The 22,239-nt window shown below is 36.0% G+C and overlaps 1 protein-coding gene across 1 annotated transcript in view; it reads left to right on the plus strand.

The window, feature by feature from the left end:
- The window catches only part of LOC117173266 (protein O-mannosyl-transferase TMTC1-like), a 1,004,108-nt gene that overhangs the window by 749,677 nt on the left and 232,192 nt on the right, over positions 1–22,239 (plus strand). Inside the window, exons 8-10 of the mRNA XM_033361737.1 lie at positions 6,736–6,857; positions 7,278–7,442; positions 12,577–12,690. Coding sequence (XP_033217628.1) covers positions 6,736–6,857; positions 7,278–7,442; positions 12,577–12,690 — 401 coding nt within the window. The remainder of the gene's footprint in view (positions 1–6,735; positions 6,858–7,277; positions 7,443–12,576; positions 12,691–22,239) is intronic.

The raw sequence follows: 22,239 nt of genomic DNA on the forward strand, positions 1-22,239 counted from the left end.
ATTTCTCTAAAATCTTTAATAATATTTAATATTTAATAATAATTTGCAATGAATCTAAAATCTTAGTGCATATATTATTATAAGCTTAGCAACCTTTTTATAAAATGGGTCATAAAAATTTGCAAACGGCGAATTTGTAGCGTGCGAATATAAATAGTATAGTGATTGTGTAATAGCAAATAATTGTGTGCTTGAACATATAAACAAATATTAAAGTATAAAGTAATAATATAATAATACAAAACATTAATTCAATTTCATTACGTACTATACTTTAGTATTGGTCACCTGAAGCAATAAATCAATTAGAAAGGAATTCTTCACGAATACGCTGAAACTTGAAAGATTATTCATTTTGAATGAATCGTGAAGCTAGACATTATAGTTTCTTTATGTCGCTACAGTTCTTGATGTGCTCTCCTGAATTCTTTTTCAATTCCATCCAAATTAATTTCCACAGTCATACAACGATGATAACATGAACTGAGAAAGAATTCTGTATGAACAAAAACTGAATCTTTTTACGAATTCGTGTTCGTAAATTTGAATTCGTTTTTAATTAATAAAGAATTCGGTTTGCACTGAGATAACTATATCTCATGAATTACAGTATATACCGTAATTCCTGCACTATGTATCGTAATTATCGCATTACAATATAGCAAAATCGTGATATCGTACATTGCAAGTTTTTACATTATATACCGCATAATTGTACAATCTATAACGTGAAAATTTAATTTTATGACGCTATCACAGTGTATTTCTTATTTTGTGATCTCGCGAGAGTTCGAGTAGTCAGCAAGCGATCACAGAAAAAATTAAAGATAAAAGTTTACATCGGTTCCAGGTGAAAGATTCACCGGAACAAAAATTAACCTTGCCAGATAAACTTTACATGAATTGAAGATAATTTTCGATTTTTAACCTTGCCTTTCATCTTTTAATAGCTCCATTTTTATTCAAGGTGTAGCGAAAATTACGACACCAGCGCTAGCCAGCGTCGTTTAACTTCATTAAATTTGAGAGAAATGGGGTTTCCCATCTGTCAGTTATATTTTGCGCTTTTGCTAAATGATATTCTAACCTCAGTGAAACTTTCGCCGAAATATGTTTAATCATTAACCATTGCAGGTTTTACCTGCAGTAAATTTTTACTTTTTTTGTGATTGTTTTAAATCTGGTTTCCCGATGTATAGCTCGAACTCACTCATGTTCTTGCTTTTTCCCATTGCCGCGAAGAATGCTGTAGCAGACGACAGCCACAAAATTTAATTTCATTTTTTTCTGTGATATTAGTGCATTATAATATCTTAAAAAGCTCAGGGACCTGATTTTACGTTATCATATTGCGCTTTCTTGCGATATAGAGGTTTTGCGATATAATTGTGCGATATCTTTTTCTCCGCGTGCCGCCTTAGGTACTCAACTGCGAGTATTAATTCATCTTTTTCCATGTCCTAGTTTGAGCACAAAATGGAATTTTTCATTTTTCATTATTTTTTGTGCAATCAAAATTTGAATTTTCGATTTTTCAGAAAATCTAAAAATTATTTTTATCTTTCAAAAAGAAATGTTTTTCTTCTCTTGACTTTTTTTCATATCGTGCGTTTTTTAGCTTCAAATTTTCAAATAATTAAAAAAATTTTGAAAAACTCCGAAAATTTTCTTTAAAAAAAAACTCATAAGGATAAATTGTTTGTCCTTTTCAATGCTATAAATAAACGTGCACGGAATTTTCAAAATCTGGAAAAAGTGGTGTTAAAAATTTTCAAAATGCACTCAATTTTTAAATTTTTATCAAAAAAGGCTGGTTAACTAAATAATTTTTTCTTTTAGGACCTAAAAAAGTTTGCCAAAGCTGGATTTAATCCATTCATTTTTTCGAGAGTTATCGTGTTTACGGACGGACGGCCCTGCGGACGGACAGACAGACAGACGCCACAGCTAGAACGAACTAATAGTCCCAGAAAAAAACTAAAGGCATCTTTGAAGGCCCCTCATCCAAATCTCTGGGTGATTTTCGAATCACGGAAAAAAATGATTATTTAAACAATTATATTATTTATAATATTTTTAATTTGTTTAAACAATCAGTGAACAGCAATTCACATTGACTGACAACTAGATATCTAATCAGGAAGATTTCAGAATGTTAGTAAATTTTCCGAAATGTCGAAATACCAATGAAAACATTGTTTTTGCCCCCTCCACTCTGACTCGAAAAAGCCCTTGAAATTGAATTTTAATATTGGAACTATAGCTAGAACGAACTAATAGTCCCAGAAAAAAACTGAAGGTATCGTTGAAGGCCTCTCATCCATATCTTTAGGTGATTTTCGAATCATGAAAAAAAAAATTATTTAAACCATTATATTGTTTATAATATGTATAATTTGTTTAAACAATTAGTGAACAGAAATTCAAACTGACTGACAGCTAGATATCTAATCTGGAATATTGTAGAAAGATAATAAATTTTCCGAAATGTCGAAATTCCAATTAAAATATTGTTGTCAGTCAGTGTGATTTGCTGTTCACTGATTGTTTAAACAATTTATCAATATTATAAAGAGTATAATTGTTAAAATAATTTTTTTTTTTATGATTCTAAAATCACCTATAGAGATATGGATGAGAGCCCTTCAACGATACCATCAGTTTTTTCAGGGTATCTTTGTTCGTTCTAGGCTATATGTCCGAAAAGATGTGCTTGAAAATTTTTTTTTTGTTTTTGGATAGGACAATTACTTTTGTTTAAATAAATTCCCCAATTTTCAAATCTATACGTAGAGGAGAGTACCCAAATATGAAATAGCAACTCTGTTTGGTGTGATTGTCGGAATTCTATGTACTGAATTTAAAAGAAATATAGGTCGTTTTAAAGGAAATCTAGTTTGTCATAAGAAGCTCAAATAAAAAATTTTATTAAAAATTTTTTTTATGCTGAAAATACAAAAAATGTAAAAAAGAGCTTTTTACAAACTCGTCAAACTATTCTCATAATATGAGATGCCCCAGTAAATAGCTAATCAAATGCAAAATGAAGTATTATTTTTAATGAAAAAATTCATTCTATGTTTCCGAAATATAAATTTACTGCTATTTAGATATATTTAGTTTCTACAGTAGTCACAAACACTTTTGTAACCAATTTCCCCCGCGCAGCTACAGTGTCATAAAAACCACAGGTATCTCATATTATGAGAACCATACCGTGCAACTATGAACTTACTATGCCTGACCTATACTCTTTAGAAGCCCAATGAAAACTGGACTATACCACGAAATTACTCTTTCTTCAAGGGCTACAAGTTAAGGATAGAACCAACAGAGTGGGTCTCCTAGTTTTGCTGATACCCTGCTTTCTCATATTACGAGAATATCTCATGTTCGAGTACTCTCCTCTATAGCTAAATTCAGGGTCGTAAAAACCTTGAGTTTTCGAGCGTTTGAAGCAGGTAGCAAGCTGCTGTTTATTGGCCAAGGAACAAACTGGGAAAGAAACTCGACAACAGGCGAAACAACTCTAAACTGGCTGCTCTCTGGCGAACAATTTAAACAGGCGCCACGGTGTTTCTGAGCATTTCCGAATATTTGTATTTTTATATTATTATGTTGGTAATTTTCTTGCACCTTGCATCACCTCTAGGGCTTCGTCCTGGACCCGTCCTGCGCTCGCAATTTCTACAGTTTTCTTATCACGCATGTCTTTTAAAAAGCTCTTTAAGGTCTGAAAATAAAAATTAGGAATGTTTTTTTTCTTGTGTCCAATATAAGGAAGCAATCAATAAAATAATGCTGAACAAAGTTAATGGTCTATAGAATATACAGTCAACACTGTTTTCCCATAGTGCGCGGCAGCTTTAAAGTAATAAGGTATATACTATCAAAGAAATTGAATATTGATAGTCGTTCAAGAAAATGAAAGCGGAAGTAGGAAACGCGTTGTTTCCTGGGTTTCCTATCTAATCCACATTAAACGTACATTCTTCAATCATTTATTCATCTTGAATATAAAATGTATTTTGAACATGAACCTCTTCTATTTTAGTAACATTGATCGATCATACATAAGTACTTCAGAGGTATAATGTAGAAAATCATTTCAATATTTATAGAGATCTATGCAACGAAATAGAATTAAAACATTTTTTAATTTTTGAAATATTGCTACTATCATAGCGATGGGAAATAATCATTTCATTCACTGTGAAGAAAGTTTCTTTTTTCTACATTCACTTCAGGATAATTTTTTTCTGATGAGAAATAATGTGAGAAAACGATGGTTTAATATTTTCTATGAAACTATAAAGAAGATAAAGATATTTTTATGAGTTTTTGAAAAGTAAATTTCCATCATCTCCCTGGACGAAAGGTCATTTACAATAAATCAGTCGTTGATGCTCTACAGAAAAGTATTTACTTCGGTATATTAACTCCATCTCCTCAAAAATGTTTTTCTATTTACATCGTTCACTCTTATGTACCATTACTAACATTACATTTCGGCTCTAAAGTTTACGACGTTGAAGTTTGCCGCAGATATGGATTTCAAAGTTGTGTAAATAATTTAAAAAAAAATAAGAGTCACATCCAAAAAGTACAAACACCTCTGGATTCGTCTCGGAAATATCTCGGTGCGCAATTTCTGTTTTTTTTTGTTTGAACAATTCTTTAAACAATTACGCTATTTGTTATCTTTCTGCGATTATTATAAACAAAGTACACACCGAGATATTTTCGAGACAAATCCAGAGGTGTTTTTACTTTTTTGATGTGACTCTTAGATTTTTTTAAATTAATGACACAACTTTGAAATCCATATTTGTGACAAACTTCAAGGTCGTCAAAGTTTCATCATTATTTTGAAGTAATTGAGATTGATTTTGATTACTGAATCAATTTACTTTAGACAGTTTTCTATTCTTCTATTATGATATTCAATTGCAGTCAGATGATATTCATAAAAGTGGCCAAAGGATTACGGAATTCTCATTACGGTCAATAAAGGTAAACAACCGCAAGCGCTCAAAGGTGTGTGCTAAGGTTGATGAGTCATTTTCTTAAGTTAAGATCAATTATTGTAGCAAACACAGCGTGCGCGAATAAATCGTGACAGTGATTTATTCTCGATTGCTCACGTCCGTATTGTGGGTCCAAAGGTGGCGAATTCAGTCATTTATTTTGAGGAAATCGGGTGTTTATGCAAACCAAACCCTTATTTGTCTACCGGAAAACCAACAAAAATCGGAATGCGCTGGTGCCATTTTAAGGATTAAGGCTAACTCGATACTATATGAACCTTTTTTTGTACAAAAATTAAGATTATTCTCAATTATGCAGTTCTCTAGTTATTACTTCGAACCCCTCTTTTAGTTACTAATATTTTCCTTAAATAAACAAACTTATTCAGATTTTGCTACGATTATGCAAGCTATGACCTAATCTTTCATTTACATTAATTTGCACCATTGTTAAAGCATACAATTTCGCAGTCAAAACATTGCGCACCTTTAAAAAAGGTATTAAGTTCTACACTAGTATCGCAAGTTACTATTTGGCAACTGCACGGAGAAAAATAGATACTGAAAAGTAGATATTCAAAACTTTTATATTTACCCAAAATATATTGATATTACGGCGTAATATCTGATATCTTCTATTCAACATACAATATATTGAAAGGCAATATCTGTTTATATGGGAAGTATAAAACATGTGATCTTAACAGTTAATATCTAGGATACTCAAAAAGCGCAATTTGATCGGAGCAACATCGTTGACGTGTGGCGTGGTGGCAATAGATTTTAGCCCCGCTTTGACTGCATTTTGAGCATTCGTCGTGTGTGTGTGGGTTTTCAGATACATATTGCGCTATGAGTTTTGGTGCAAAATGGATTAATTATTTTTGGATGTATCATAATTTTCTCAAGAAAATAATGAATGAACCAAAAACATCTTTCATATTAGCCTTGAACAGTCTGTTATCCATTTTGCACTATCAAAAACAGAGGACTAGGATATAAAGTCATTTTGCATTTAATAGTAAATGACGTGCTTTACAGGTAATTTTTGCACAACTGAACAATATTTCTTAAATATGTTAGGTTCTATCCTTTAATATTTTGTATATTGTTAGTTCAAATCTTCTTTTTAATATCTACGAATGTTCTACGTCAATATCTAGATTTCTGTCATATGGTTGAATCGAAAAGATATTAACTAGTAATATCTAAATATTTTGTGTTAATATCTATTTTTCTCCGTGTGTAGGGCTTTTAAAAACTACATAATTCATCTCGTTTTTCAAAGGAGGTGGTAAATAAAGTAAGATCGGAATTTTCAAACAATGGAAATAAGAATGAAAAGAAAAATGTTTATTTTCGTTGGAAGTAAACAAGTCTCAATAAAAACAGAACCATTTTGTATACCATTAAATTAATCTTGTTTCAAATTAGGCAATTTGGAAATTATTTTCAATGATTAGAAATAAGAATAATTTAAATTTAATCTGCCTATTAGATTGACGTTTTTCAAACCGGAAATTATTGAATCACGAATTGTAGTCGAAGTTTAAATTCGATCAATTTTTAATATTAAAATTTAAAAAGCATGATAATCTTATATTGAAACCGCCTATTGGCAGCTTCTAAATTTTTTTTCTGCTTTTGCCATTATGAACCCGACTTGAATAGTTAAATGAATAACCCACCTTTTTTCTTTGGTTTCCAGCAACAAAGGCATCCACCGCTTGTACTTGGTTGGATGTTCCTGGTACTACCGTTTTTACCCGCGTCCAACCTTTTCCTCACCGTGGGCTTCGTGGTCGCGGAGCGAGTCCTTTACATCCCCAGGTAAATTTTAATTACACTACATTTCTTCCAATGTAGATTCTAGATGAAGAACTTTCAACAAACGAACTTTAGCGTGCTAATGGAAAAGCAAGAGGCAGAAATGTGTGTTTACAAGTCAATGCATATAGTTCTGTTTGAATAATAGATAAACAAACAAGCTTCTCTTAAGCATGCATGCATGTTTTTTAACCGTTTATAGGAATTTCAAATGTGCAAGGCGTTGCTAAAAATTAGTTTTGAATTTCCATACACGAGAAAAAGAATTTGGCCCTTTTACTTATATGTTTCGAGAAGTCACATTTTGGTGCCACTTTTCTTAAATATAAATTAACTCAATAATAGAAAACATGAAATATTTAAATTAAAAAATAATTATTCGGTATTAAAACTTTCACAACATTTATATTTACTTTTTTTTAGCTTCGGCTGGATCCTGCTTGTATCGTACGGTGCTCAGGTGACCTGGACAGCAATTCCTCGTCGTCGAAGTATGATCACTGCTGCTGTGGTTCTGCTTCTGATCATGGGATGCTGTCGGACGGTTTTACGAAATCGAGACTGGACGTCGAGGGAGTCCCTTCTCAGGTGCATCAACTGTAACGACTGACTACCAACCGATTAACCGATTTATCAGTTTATGTTTCCGAGGTTAAATTAGAGTAGAGGGATTAATGGCGAACTCGTGTCAAACACGAAAATAAAGGTCGAATGCGTAATGTCTCCTGAATTTTAGCCAATACGTGACACGAATCTATGGAATCGGATGCACCATCAATTTTAAAATAACGACCAAATTATTTTTTATATTGCGATCCTAGATAACATGTTTAAAATATTCTGGCTCCAGCTCAAATGTTTTATTCAAGATCGCTAGTCTAGATAAAGGGTCTAAAGTTTACACGCCTAGGAAAAAGTTTAGTAGGCTTCCGGACCAGCCTAAATGTTTTTAATGCTCTGGGTCGAAATGAAAGGTTTTTTTCAAGGTTCCTAGACCAGGTAAAAGTATTAAAAATTCCGCGAGCTGTTGTAATATTTTTTATTTCCAGGCCCAGCTACACAGATGTTAATATTCCCGGTCCAGTAAAAAGGTTTAGACGGTTTCGAGCCTAGCTGAAAGGCTTCAAATTTTATGCATTTAGCTAAAAGGTTTTAAATATTGCGGCTTCAGTTGGAACGTTTTAAGGTTCATGATACATCTAAGCATTTTAAAGGTTACGGGTTCAACTAAAAGGTTTATAGTCTTCTGGGTCCAGCTACGACGTTTAAAATACAGTCGCCTGCATTTATTTTACCTCTTCTTACGTTGCTGCTCCCCTTTATTTCCGCTTAAGCTATTTCCCCGCCATGAATACGCGACAGCTCGACGCCCGCGAATTGATTTTCTCTCTGTTTATGTTTCCGTTAATGTTTTAGATCTTTCTGCTCAATTTTAAAGTGCAAAAAGTCATTATATGCTTTGTTAATAAGGTTTACGACAGGATTTTAATATGGTATAACATGCTTGATTCTGCGTTATATAGGATTCTGTTACTAAAATCGTATGTAATGATTCACATTTTTACTCTGAAGATTCAATATGGTTTTGAATATTAAATATAATTATGAAAAATTACACAGGGCCAAAGAATGTATCCTATACGTCTCAGTTTTCCCCTTAATACAAAAAGTACGGAAATGCCGAGGTATTTTCTCGTTACACAGACCATAAAAAAATTTGTTTGGACGAGACAATTGACTAGGGTACCCTAATGAATTTTTAGCCGCCGAATCCAAATCTGCAATCCGAATTTCTCTTACACGTCTCAGTTTTCCCCTGGATTCAAAAAGGATGGAAAAGTTTAGGGATTTCTGGTCACACAGGTCGTACACAAAATTTGTCTGCACGAGACAAGTGACTAGGATATCTTTACGGCTTTTGAACTGCTTAATCCAAATATGGCTTTAGAATTTCTCCTACACATCTCAATTATTCCCTAGATGCAGAAAGTAGAGAAAAGGTGAGGAATTTCTTGTCGCACAGACCATACGAAAAGATTTGTCTGCACGAGACAATTGACTAGGCTACCCTTATGGATTTTGAGCCGCTGATTCCAAATCTGACCTCAGAATTATTCTTACGCAGTATTCCCATAGTTTTCACCTAGATGCAGAAAATATGAAAAACCCTAGCGACAACTTGCACGTTATTTTGATACTGCCAGTATACGAGAAAATAGGCACATCGACTTTATATTCTTAAGTGCAATGACTTGTAGAGACTTGATTTGTACACAGAAATTTGTTTAGTGTGCCTTCTATTTTCCCTAGCCTGTGTAATTCTAGGGAAATTGAAGGGCCTTCTTAGATCATTTATATTTACACGAACTTGTTCCGTGCAGACAACTTTTTATTGGTGGGCCCGTGTGAACAGAAATTCCCTAGGCTTTTCCCTACATTTTGCATATACAAAGAAAATGGAACAAACCTGAAAATTTTGTGGTTTATATTTAGATTTAGCACGCAAAACTGCAAAGGATTTGGCATTTTCGTTATTTTTTCCCGTACAAATCTAGGGGAACGGTAAGCACCCTGGGGAATTTTTGTGTTTGAATTTGATCTAAAAGAGTCACAAGACATAAGAATATGACTTCAGTACGTTTATTCTTCTGTATACTGGTATTGCTAAACTAATTTCCAGGATAGCCCCAATTTTCCCTTATTTTTTGCATCTAGAAGAAAACTGTGAAAACTTGTCTCGTGTCGACAATTTTTTTGTATAGGCTGTGTGACGAGAAATTCCCTAGGCTTTTCCCTACTTTTTGCATCTAGCGGAAAACCGAGACGTGTAAGTCAAATTCTGGGGCCATTTTCGGATTCAGCGGCTCAAAATCCATAAGGGTAGCCTAGTCATTTGTCTCGTGCAGACAACTTTTTTTTGTCGGCCTGTATTATTAAAGTATTTCGATCGAATGACAAATCATGTTTACAAGCACGCTTTTTGTAAAAAATTATTTTTTTCACTTTGTGTAAACGTTTTGTCTGCTCTTGCAATTGAAACGTCACATTTTCGACTACTTAGATTGGTCATTTTAGTTTTGTCTACTGAAATAATCATATTGAACGTTTGTAATTAAGTACCGCCGAAAATTTAACGCGAAGATATTGATAGATGTTTTGTTTCATTGCGTAGTGTGCGCTGATGCACGTTTGACAACGTACACAGAGAGCGAAACAAATCGCATCAAGCACCGGTCATTCTCGAGAGTCGGGGAAGATCGTTTCCACGAAAATAAATACACTGCAAACTTAACCGCGGCCAGGTAAATAGAGGAAACTAAATTTCTGGTCCAGCTAAAACGTTTCAAGATTCACCGTACAACTGAAATTTTGTAAAGATCAATCCAGATAACGTACTTTATTTGTTCCAGGTCAAGCTAGAATGTTTAAATACCGTATCTGTAATAGACTGAATAAACCCAAATTTATCTGCCCAAGGAGTGGAGGTACAATAGCGCTTGGATGTACTGCATACGTACTCGCTTTGGGCGACGATAGAAGTCCAAAATCTGCTTCCTAGTTTTAAAATGACTTCTGCTTATTCTTTTCTTTCATTTCGGACCCACTTTTTCCACAATGCCGCCACTTTACGTGCCGCTCGCGGTGGTATAATAAAGTGATATTTTACTGCCGCTCCGCGAGCAGGACAACAGCGCTTATGCTGCCTATTTCAGATAAAGTATCCTGAATGTTCTTGTCACAGCCAAAAGATTTTGAATGTAGCAGATCTAGCTAAAAGGCTATTAAGGTACCTCTCTTTATAGTCCTGATGAAATACTATATATGTTCCGGATCGAATTCAATGGTATAGGCTACAGATGGAAGGCTTTAAATTGTCAGGGTCTAGCAAAAAGATTAAAGGGGCAAACTCGCGCTCGAGTAAAAAAGATTGAATTTGCATCCTTGGTGCACACGATACTTTATGTAACAAAGGCATGATTTACCGTTTTTGTCGCGACTGACATTAAACGATAGGTTAGCGCGGCCATAATCATATTTGAGCGATAGCGAAGGCGTATGAGAAGAGTATAATTAGCAGCCCATAATACTCCTAAGTGTTAGTGGTTTAGGCTTTAGCTAAAATGTAGTTATGTGTCCAGATCTAGCTTAAAGGTTTCAAATGTTCCGGACTTAGATAAAACGTTTGAGGGTGCGTGGTCTAGCTAAACGGTTTTGAAGGTTAAAGTCCAGATAAAATACCTTTTACAACGCAGACACAGAAATTTTCCTGTAGTAAAAATCGGTTATGAAAAGATTGTTTCTATAGCTGCTGCACTCGCGGACTTTAGGCCACGTGACTGTGCCTGGCTCGTACACTTGCGCATTTGAAATCAAGATTACTTTCCAGGACTGCCGAAATCATAATCTCACTTTATTATGAGTTGGCGCTTGACATACTATTTGCAAGTAGTAAATAATAAATGCACATACTCGAAGTGATAATTTACAGTATATGACATGAGAAGTTATCATAAATTTCTAATGCATTACCATAATAATCTGAAAACTTTTAAAAATTCTGCAAATGTGCGCTAATTTGTGGATACCTGAAATTTCCGGTAATATCTAACTTTCTTTAAATTTCCGGGAATTTATGGATTTCTCCCGAAAAGCAATGAATAGCTTAAATTTCTGAAATTTCTCGTCACTAAGGATACTCAAAACTGCACGAATTTACAGAAAATTTACTTTTTTGTTTCATAAATAAAAAGTTCCCTGCATTTGTAAAGAAAAATATCGTGTAGATCAGGTGCTGAAAGTAGGCAATTATAACCCTCATGTAATCTACAGTACTTGCAATCGACTCATCTTCAGGTCGTTTCCGGCTCTTGATCGGCCCTCCTCTGACTTATCTCCGACTTTCTCAAACACCCACGCGATTCACCTTTGGATCCTACAGAAAACTTAACACTTGTGTGGAATTGCCTGCTTTCTGTTCTTGTAGCAGAATGTACTATTATGTCATACCTTCATCATAAAAGCGATTTTAGAGCCTGCAAACGACACCTAAAACATTATTTTATAGTATTTATAGGCCTAGTCCTACAAACGGTTTAACTAGGGACAGGGACTAACAAAAAAGTAAAAGTAGTATAGTAAACCTAAAGGGTAATTCACATTATCGTTGCACTATGGCTAAGAGGATTTAAGATCCTTGTATCATTAATAACTAATCCAGATACCATTTTAAAATGGTGTAGGATAGAGTTGAAAATTTTTAATGGTTCTTGGTCTATCTCTAAGATTATAAATTTTCTGGGAATTTACAGTTCAGACCAAACCCTTAGCAATAAGAAAACGTTCAGCTCTGTATCGGACCCTTAATGATGTCAATAAGGTCAGGGTCTAAATGGGAAAAATTAAAGATTTTCGACCGGGCCTGATTATTACAAATTTTGAAATGTTTAAAAGACTTCTAAAAAAGTCTTCTATTTTAAAAATACGAATGTCAGAATAAGAAAATGTTACACGACATTTTAAATTGGAGTCTAAGCTAAACAGATTCGATCCCTGATGTATACGCATCATTAAAATACATTTTTTTAAGTTTCTTTGGCAGTAAGTCATGCATCCTTATGCAGTTTCCATGTTAAGTAAACAAGATGAGAAAAAATGTAGGGTAGGTCAGTTTGTGGTGAGGTATCACCTTGTCTAACGCCTTGAATGGCTTTTCAATTTGCAGGGCTGGTTTGAGGTCTCTTCCGCACAACGCCAAGATGCACTACAACTTTGCTAACTTTCTGAGGGACACATCCCAGCCCAATCGTGCTATTCTGCACTACCAGTTGGCTCTCTGGTGAGTAATCAATTCTTTGACATGTATCCGCGGTCTTTAGTCGTCAACATTGTTAGGATAATCCATAACTTTCTATGAATACGTAAATTACTTACCATTAAAAAAGTGTTGCGTAAGTAGAGAGAGAGCTATACTCCACAAGTGCGGTCGGTGGCAATTAATCAATCATTAAATCTTATAGATACAAATTTTCTAGATGTCTATGGATCATGCTTGAAGTAAAGAAAAATACATAAGGAGGGAACATACTTTCTCACTTAAAAATTTAATAGCACAAGAAAACAATACAGGTCTAAACGTGAAAGTCAACGCGGAGCAAGGTTTTAAAAACTTCGAAATTGCATTTAACATTAAATTTAAAAGGTGCTTTAAAAATTATAAAATAATACAATCATAGAATTTCAAAAATATATACTTTTTGTGATCATTACAGAAAATTCTAGTATATTCTAAGAATGCTGAATAAAATTCTAAACCATCTCAGACAATTCGATATTCTTCAAGAAAATTATAGGTGAGTCTTTTCCGTAAGACTTCACTTTACTAAAAAGTATTCTATTCCAAATTATTCTATAATATCCTAGAACTAAAATAGAACTTTATAATACCAGAATATTATTGAAAATTACATGATTTTCAAAACGTGAATTCTTAAAACATTCTAATAACATTATTAGGGACAATAGATATAACACCAATCCGATTTGGCTTTCCGTCCATCCGGATTTAAATTAAAAAGACCTGATTGGCTAATCAGGTGTGACCAGTCTCCATGGTGGTACGCTCTGGCCAATCACATGCATCGTAGAGAGTATTCATAAGAACAACATAACCTGATACTTCAGTTTCAGGTTAGCCTTAAAGAACTGAGCTGCAAATGTTCTTGGAACGTCAGCAGAAATTCGTAGATTTGAACACGATTGTAACCAGAAATATATCTTTTTATCAGAAGAATATATTTAATTGTTTATAACAATTACTTACTTTTTATTAATGTCCAAATAAGTTTTTTTGTGGAAACTTTTGCTTCGTACAATATAGATTTTATAACGAAAACGTGTTGATAATAATATTTAACAAATGTCATAAAGAATTTATTAAATAAATACGCAACTGAACGGAAAATATTTGTCCTATAAAACGCGTATAACTCAGTTTGAGAGCCGTGGATGGGCACCAAAATGTTATAGAAATTAAAAGCTTCCTTCCTTGAATATTCATAAGATATTTCAATACTAAGTACAAGAAAGAACCGCATAAAGTCCTGGACTGTCTAGAAAATTTAGAAAATGTCTCTAATATGTCTAATATGTCTAAGACAGTCTGGGAGAAATTGAAGATATGGCGAATATAATTTCCAAGACAGTCTGGGAAAATATGAAATGTTCTAAAGCAAATAAAACAGTCGTAGTGCAAAGGAGAACACCAGATTTATAGTATTTTGTTTATATCACAAGATCACATAGTTAGCACAAGATGAATGTATTCTTCACTTATATCTAACTTATCCAAACCTAACTGTATAAGTTAACTTAACAGTTAACGTATGATAATATTAGTAAGATCATTATTTTTCTCTAAAATAACTCGAATTATAAATATAAAAATTAATTGTTATTGGAGCCAAAAAAATCCATTTGGTTAGTTGTAAAAAAATATATTACATTTATTTTTGTCCTTTTCTCACTCCTACAATTTTAATCTTATCAAGTCAAATGTTCATTTAAATATTGAACTATTTGGGTGAAAGCAAACTTTCTTGTTCATATATTTTTTTTAATTGCAAATTTCACATTTTTTTACAAAATTCATGTTTTTGGTAGGAAATATACTCTTTTGTGGAAAAATCATATAGTTGGGTTGAAAATTCGACTGTTCTGTGGATCAGTAGTCTTTTTAGTTTCAAAGTTTGTTATCAACTTACTGAAACTAAAAAGTTATTTCTGTCTGGAGTCTAGTACTGAATTGTTAAATACGAAAATGAAAATAACCAAACTACTTTTGCATTCTCTGAAAATAACACTAATATAAAATTAAATAGAAATATTAGAAATCTTCGAATATCAACTTTCGTATGTTTTTAATTTTCAATTAATTATAAAAATATGAAATATTGAATATTCTTAAACTTTTTATTTATTGTTGCTAAAAAATTTTGTTAAATTACAAACATCTTTGTAACTATGAAATATTTGCGATACATACAACAAAAATAGAATTCTCTATCCAAGCCTTTGAGCCGGTTTTTGCGTTAAAATACAAGCCTAATGTTGCAGGCTGCAGCCATCCTTAATTTTCATTGCCGTATAATGTTCGACTGCGCAAACCGAGACGTAAAAACATGTACCTCGAATGGCTAGGACCTACTGTAATGCCAGCGCGCTATTTTTCACTTTAAAAACTTCTAGAAATTCTTTTGAACCGAATTAAAAACATTCACTACTTTGCTACAATTCGTTTTCAATTGAATTTGGCTTTTAGTACATACAACTTATAATTTTGATGAACAAATTGTTTAAGAAGCACACAAATTCCACATCATCACGTAAAAAATAAGTCGCTTTTTTATTGCCTTCATTTTAAATTGCCCTACAGCCTGATAAAAAGAACGTCCGTGGTAAAATAATTTCACAGGCCTACATAAAAAAATTTTCCTAAACTGTGTATAAGACTAGTGTATCCTTATGTATTTTGAGCCGCCAAATCCGAATCCAAATTTATAATTGGAATTCAATAATAGAATTTTCCCCTAGCCTAGGGAAAAAGTACAAAATCTATGGAATTCTGGAATCCGCGAAGGTGCTGATTGTAAAAAAGCAGAATTTCTGTGATCTACAGCTCATAAATGCACATTTATACATTTTGAGAAGCTAAATCAAATCCGACCTCAGAAATTTCCCTAGGCGTCAGATTTTTACTCTACCCTAGGAGAAAACTTAAAATCAAGAGAATTGTGGGACCTGCTAATATAGTATTTGTACGATAGCAAGGTGATGCGAACCTTAAAGTTTCAATTTCAATTTGAATTTTCATTTGAATTTCAATCTGAATTTTCATTTGAATTTCAATTTGAGTTTCAATTTGACCTTAAAATCAATCTACATGGCGTCATATTTCTCCTAAACTCGGAAAATAGTGAAAAATTTAGAACAATTTATAATTTTACGCAGGGTATGCTCATATACAGATATTTTAAATTCAAAATTATTTTGGCGTCTTCCGCTTGGTGACGCTCCTCTGCCAACCTGATATTCCTGACAATATGTGATTTCGTGCGTTATGTATCAGATCGTGAGATTAAATTTCATTTAAAATTCAATGAACATAGTGTTGAAAAATAGTGGTCAAAAATATGTCTTCGCAATCAGAAGATCGCCGCCATTATAGGAGACGGGAAAAACATTACCAGGATCAACTCCTTCGCGAGATTGAGAATCTTAAATGGCGCGTCAATAGGAGGGAGTGGTGATGCAGAAGACGCACATCTTCTTATTCAGGCAAGAATCAGGTCCCCGAGACGCAGAGGAACGACGAGAAGCTTGCGATCTTGCAGTCGCAGCTCATCGCGACGTTGTCACAGATATAGAGATGACAGAAGCGGCGAGGGTCACAGACGAGGGACGTCATGCAGGGATTTTGTGTCTCCTTTTTAGTCGAACAGCGAGCGTCACCTACCAGTTGCGGCACGCACAGAGGTTGCGTCTCCTCATGAGTTAAGCGGCGAGCGTCACCTAAGTGGTACGTCACGCAGATATTCTCGAAGTTCGGGAAGATCAAGCGATGAGCGTGATCTGAGAGGCGCGTCTCGGGATTACAGTGGCGACGATGGACGTCGCACCAGGAGTAGGACGCCTCAGTTTTACAGATCAAATTCTAAGGAAAAAGCTACGTCAAAATCACCAGCCTCAGAGTTTGAAAGTAAGGTAACTGGTGCTGCCATCCATGAATCGATTAATAAATTAGGGTCGAATATTTTACAAAAAGGACTGAGGAAAGATCGGTAGAAAGACCTAAAGGAGAAATACCCGCCAGCGGAGAACTGTGTGGTCATGGGTACCCCAAAAATAAATCCTAAAAAAGAACTGCCTTACGTAAACGTCCAAGAACGATGAAAAGGATTCCTTCCAAAAAGCTTACCAAAATCAACTGAGTACGGTAGGCAATACACTAACTCAGATTTTAACCGCTAAAAAAAGGGACGTGCACAAACAGCTGTTCGAGACCATCAGCGACGCAGAAAAGCCGATGGCAAATCTACACCTTAAGCTCTCCATGTTTAGGAGAGCAATAATTTTACCAGCACTAGACCCCTTGGTTAGTTTGATCGCAGTGGAGGCACAAGTAGACTAGTTGTTATTTAGAGAAACCTCTTATGAAAGAACTGACATCTGCAAAAGATGTAGAAGAAAGAGGTATAGGTATCGCAAAACCCACAAGCGGAACAGAAGAAAGAAAGGCCTGTAGCTTCAATAGAGGAACAGGGACATGCAGCTCAATAAACATTTAAACTGGCCGAGCCCTCCCAAAAAGAATTACAGTTATAACAAGCCGCCTCGGGGAGGGCCGAAGCAAACAGGACGATACAGCCAACGAAATCAACGAGGAAGAAAAAAGAGTTAATTCATATAGCAGGTCGTTTGAAATACTTTATAGAGTCGTAGAAAGAGCTGAAATTTGACATTTACATATTAAAATGTGACAGTAGATACTTGCTGCCCTTCACAGATAAGCCTGTTCAGTCCAAACAGCCACGCGAATCTAAAAAGTCACTGGAAGAACAGTTAAGAACCACATAGGCACTGCGCATTCTAGAAGAAAAAGGAGCAGTGGCTATTCGGCCACCTTATGAAGATCAGTTCTTATTGCCTGACTTCCTCCGAAAGAAAAGAAATGGGGAAGACAGGTTTATATTTAATCTAACAAATTTAAACAAATTAATCACTCCCCCTCACTTCAAACTAGAAGATTTTAAGATGGCTCTTGGGCTTGTAACTTAACAGTGTTACATGACTTTAATAGACCTTAAAGATGACTATCTCCACAACCCAATCGCAAACGAACTGAAAAAATGCCTCAGGTTTGAATTTAAGGGATTAATTGTTAAATTTCAATGATCACCGTTCGGGCTCAGCGCTGAACCGTATGCGTTCACAAAATTACTCAAATTTGTAGTGCAGAATTTACGTGAACATAGTATCGTCTTGTTCGTCTATCCAGCTGATATTTTAATAATTGCCAAGTAAGAGAGCGACTGCGTTTTCGACACTCAGAAAACAAGAGAGTTTTTAGAATCCTTAGTTTTTGTGACAAATTGGCAGAAAAGCGAACTATTTACCTCTAACGAACGTCAATTCCTATGGCTTTTGATAGACAGTCCTAATATGACGGTTAAATTACCGAATGAAAAAAGGGATACAATTTCACAGCTGGTAAGCATTTGCGAATCTAAAAAAGATTGTAGAATAAAAGAGCTGACCCATCTCATTGGAACTTTGGTAGCAGCATGCAATGCTATAAATTATAGGTGGCTCTCAACAAAAGAATTTGAATGTGAAAAATACTTGTCCCTAGAAAACTCGGGAAAGAACTTTAATTCAAAAATTTACATAGATGAAAAATTAAAGCCGGACCTGACTTAGCGGATTGCCAATTAAGAAATGCGGTTAATCCAATCGGAGATCTATTATATGCGCTGACTACATTTACTGACGAATCCTTGATATATTGGGGTGCATATAGTTAGGAAAAAAGGCTCGTGGTTGGTGGGATGATAAAGGGGAAGCAAATGCCTTAAATTGCTTGAAACTCAAAGAAGCTTTGTTCGGGCTACAATTTTTTGACAATAAGTGTCATAGCTGCGAATGTGTCATAGCTGCAGACGAACAGTCCAGATTATTGCCCAAAGAAACAGAGTGAGAGGTGAAAAACTGGGCGTTCCAAAAAATCATAAACAGTTTCGGGCAATTTGAAAATAGATCTTTTCGCTTAAACAGGAAATGTAAGAGATTCATCGCTCGGAAAAAAGATCCCGAGGCTCTAGCAATTGATATGTTCACAATATGTTGGGCCAGATACTTCTTCCAAGTATTTTCACCTATTTCAACAGTATTAAAAATACTGAGGAAAATTGAAAGAAACAGGGCTGAAGGAGTTGTGGTGGTTCCTGTTTGGCCATCACAACCCTGGTATTCCATCTTTAAATCACATTTAGTATCTGAACCAGTTTGCTTCCAACCTAACAAAACACCTCTTTTTTGCCCGTCCAGAGATTCAACCCACTATCGGAGAAACTTACCCTGGTAGTAGCACGATTGTCAGGAAGGGATACAAAATAAGAGAGGCCTCTGATGAGAATGTCACAGTGATGTTGGCATCTATTTCGAAAAGCACCCTTAAACATTACAACAAGGGAATCGAGCTTTGGCAGTACTTTGAATATATATAATTAAAAATTTGTCATAAGGACAACCGCAGGATTTCGCCGGGAGCGGGTGCTAATCTGGAAAAATGCACCCGCTTCCAGCGAAATCGCAGTAAAACTTCAGCCACAACCACGTCTCACAACCATGAGATAGATGGTTACAGTCTGTAAAGGAATCAATACGACGATCCAGCGAAAGCTTCGTGCACCCTAAGAACACAGAGCGACCCAAGGGCAACCGCCTTCTGCATTTTGCCCGCATGTGTTCTAGCACATTGTTGACACACAGGGATGCTTTTTAGGCTATATAAGGCTTATAAGGTCTTTATGCCTCTTTTACTTTTCATTCTCATTGGTTATGATTTTTTTGTCATCTAATGCCGAAAATTCGATAACGAACATGGTTCGCTTCTCGAAGTCAAGAAGAACAATGTCAGGCCTCGAGTGAGCAACCGAAACAATTGTCGAGAATATAAAGTTCCAGTATATGTGGCATTTCCCATTCTCGACATTTCATCGGGAATTTCTTGGCTCAAAATGTGGCGACGGTATGTTAAAGTGGAAATGACACCGCCTTGGCATGCTAAAATGAAACCCTCGGTACCAGAGTTCAATCCGGGCGATTTAAGGAAAGGAAACGTTAGCTCACAAGACATTGACTGATCCTTCACATTTCTGTGGACGATACCGTGCATCCTCTTATCGAGGAGCTGTTCACGAAAGTTTTTCTCTTGTGCTTTCTTAATCCGGGCTTTCAGGAGTGAGTACTCGAGATAAATAAGATTTGATGCATTTTGCTCACCCCTAATACTGAAGTCAAGTCCGAGTGTTTCAGCAGTCTCCTCTGCGGCTTTGTACATAAACGCTCCTTTGCCCATTTCTTCGTGATTTCTGATCATTTTAAGAAGAGGGTCTCTTCCATTTTCAACTCTATGTGCTGTACCCAGAATAATCCTGTTGTATGGACATTCAAGACTCAATATTCCGTGACCCCCTTGACGGCGTGAGATGTACAGTCGCGAAACGGAAGACTTAAAATGCATGCTTTTGTTCATGTGCATAACCTTTCTTGTCCCAATATCAAGAGATCTGAGCTCGTTCTTCGTCTATGGAACTACTCCAAATGAATAGAGTAGTACCGGGACGGCAAGCATGTTCGTTGCAGATACTTTATTCCTCGCCGACAGTTCGGAAGACCAAATTTTTCGGATGATACGTTTGTCTAACCCAAATTTCATTCCAATTTCCTTAGTATATCGTTCGACAATCCCCGGAGCTAGATGCAGTTGCTCTCTGTTTTTAGCATTGATCTTAAGATCGTTCATGTAAAATACATGAGTGCCCTTGTACTTTTGATCTGCAGATTCGCCGAACAAGTACCCGTCGGAATGGTGAAGTGCTGGGGATAGTGGCAATAACGTAAGGCAAAAGATGAGTGGCCTCATGGTGTCGCCCTGAAAGACACCTCTCTGAAAGGTGACCTTGTTAGTTGTCACGCGATTTTTGCCAGATGAGATAGTAAATCTGGTTTTCCAAAGCGGCATCAATCTCTCTTTGCACCCAACTGTTTGCGGATGAACCATTAAGATTTCCAAAAGACAGATGATAAGGCTATGGGAGGTCGAATCGAAAGCTTTCGGATAATCAATCCAGGCCATTGATAGGTCACGCTGTTAGAATGCTGCATCTTTGCAGACACATCTATCGATGAGCACGTTCTCCCGACATCCGGCTACGCCTTTCTTTGAGCCTCGTTGTTCATACATTTCTTGCCACACAGGTTCAATTGCCCGAACAATCCTATCATTTAGGATAGCTGTGAATATCTTATAAAGTGTGTTCAGCCAAGTTATTGCCCTGTAATTCTTCGGGTCACCTAAGTTGCCTATTTTCGGCAGGAGTATTGTGCGCCCTTCCACCAACCACTCTGGAATTGGCTCTTCCGACTTCAAATATGAGATGAAAATACGGGCCAAAAGCTGATGGGTTGAAGAAAACTATTTCCACCAGAAGGTTTTGATACAATCTGGTCCCGGTGCGGAATAGTTCTTCATACCTCTTAATACTCTTTCCACCTCCTCGGTAGTGATGGGTGGGCATTCTTTATCAGGTGTTATGAGAGCAACACATAACTCCTTGAAGCTATTTATATGTTCTGCGTCTTCGTCCAGTCTAGGCTTAACTTCATAGACTTCTCTCTAAAATACTTCGACCTCCTCTGGTTTAGGTGAGTGTTTGACAGTAACTGGAGGGTCTTGGAAGAGTCGAGATGGGTCAGAGAGAAACTTTTGATTTCCTCTGACCCACCTCTCCCTCCGCTCTAGACTTCTCTTAGCGTAAGATAGTATCCGTATTCTCTCAAGAATATGCTGCCTGGTGGTCAGCAGCTTTGACTTGTTAAGTGTGTGATAACGGGTCGAGAGTTCGCGCGCGAACTTTCGAAGATTTGGCGGTAAAATTCCTGCCAAATTTGATGTAGTCAATCACACACTGAATGCGGGACGCGTACTGTCTTGTCCAGCCTATGTTTATGGCAAGTTGATGCATTCGTCTTTTGGTCTTATGATCAGCCGTTGGTTTTGTTTTATGGTTCGCATCGGCAAAAGCTCTCGCTGCATTATACACACAATAATTGATAGTTTACAGGTCGGATTCTCCGAAAAATATCCACGAAGCTCGTCATCCATTTCAGCCAGATCTTTAGGCTTGAGAGAAACCTTGGTGTTGATGTTTCTCCGGGTCGTAAAGCATCGCTCTTCATCTATTGGATGCCTGCCCGCGGTTGTTCTTAGTGTCGCCTCTCTTTCTCTGTTGTCGGCTTGTTCTAGCTGTGTTAGAGTAGGTGTTCCGCTTACATAGCCCCTTTTACGGAGTAGTTCAGCATGGTTTCGCAGACGTTTCTGCGAAAAGTGCGATAGCCCCGGGTGTTTCTCACACCACAGAGCATGCAGCCGTGCCATGCAACCCCGTTTAGGGGCCACACTCGCATCGTAGCACTCTAGCAAGTCGTGATGCAGTCGCTTCGTCCACCCAAATGTACAGGGACCCTCTATCCGCGACCCGAGGACGTGTTCGGTGGCTTTGTCATAGGCCCTTCGGTTTGATTCTAGAGGAATCAAAACCGAACC

The sequence above is a fragment of the Belonocnema kinseyi genome, chromosome 5 (assembly GCF_010883055.1).
Source record: "Belonocnema kinseyi isolate 2016_QV_RU_SX_M_011 chromosome 5, B_treatae_v1, whole genome shotgun sequence".
NCBI classification, from domain to species: Eukaryota; Metazoa; Arthropoda; class Insecta; order Hymenoptera; family Cynipidae; genus Belonocnema; species Belonocnema kinseyi.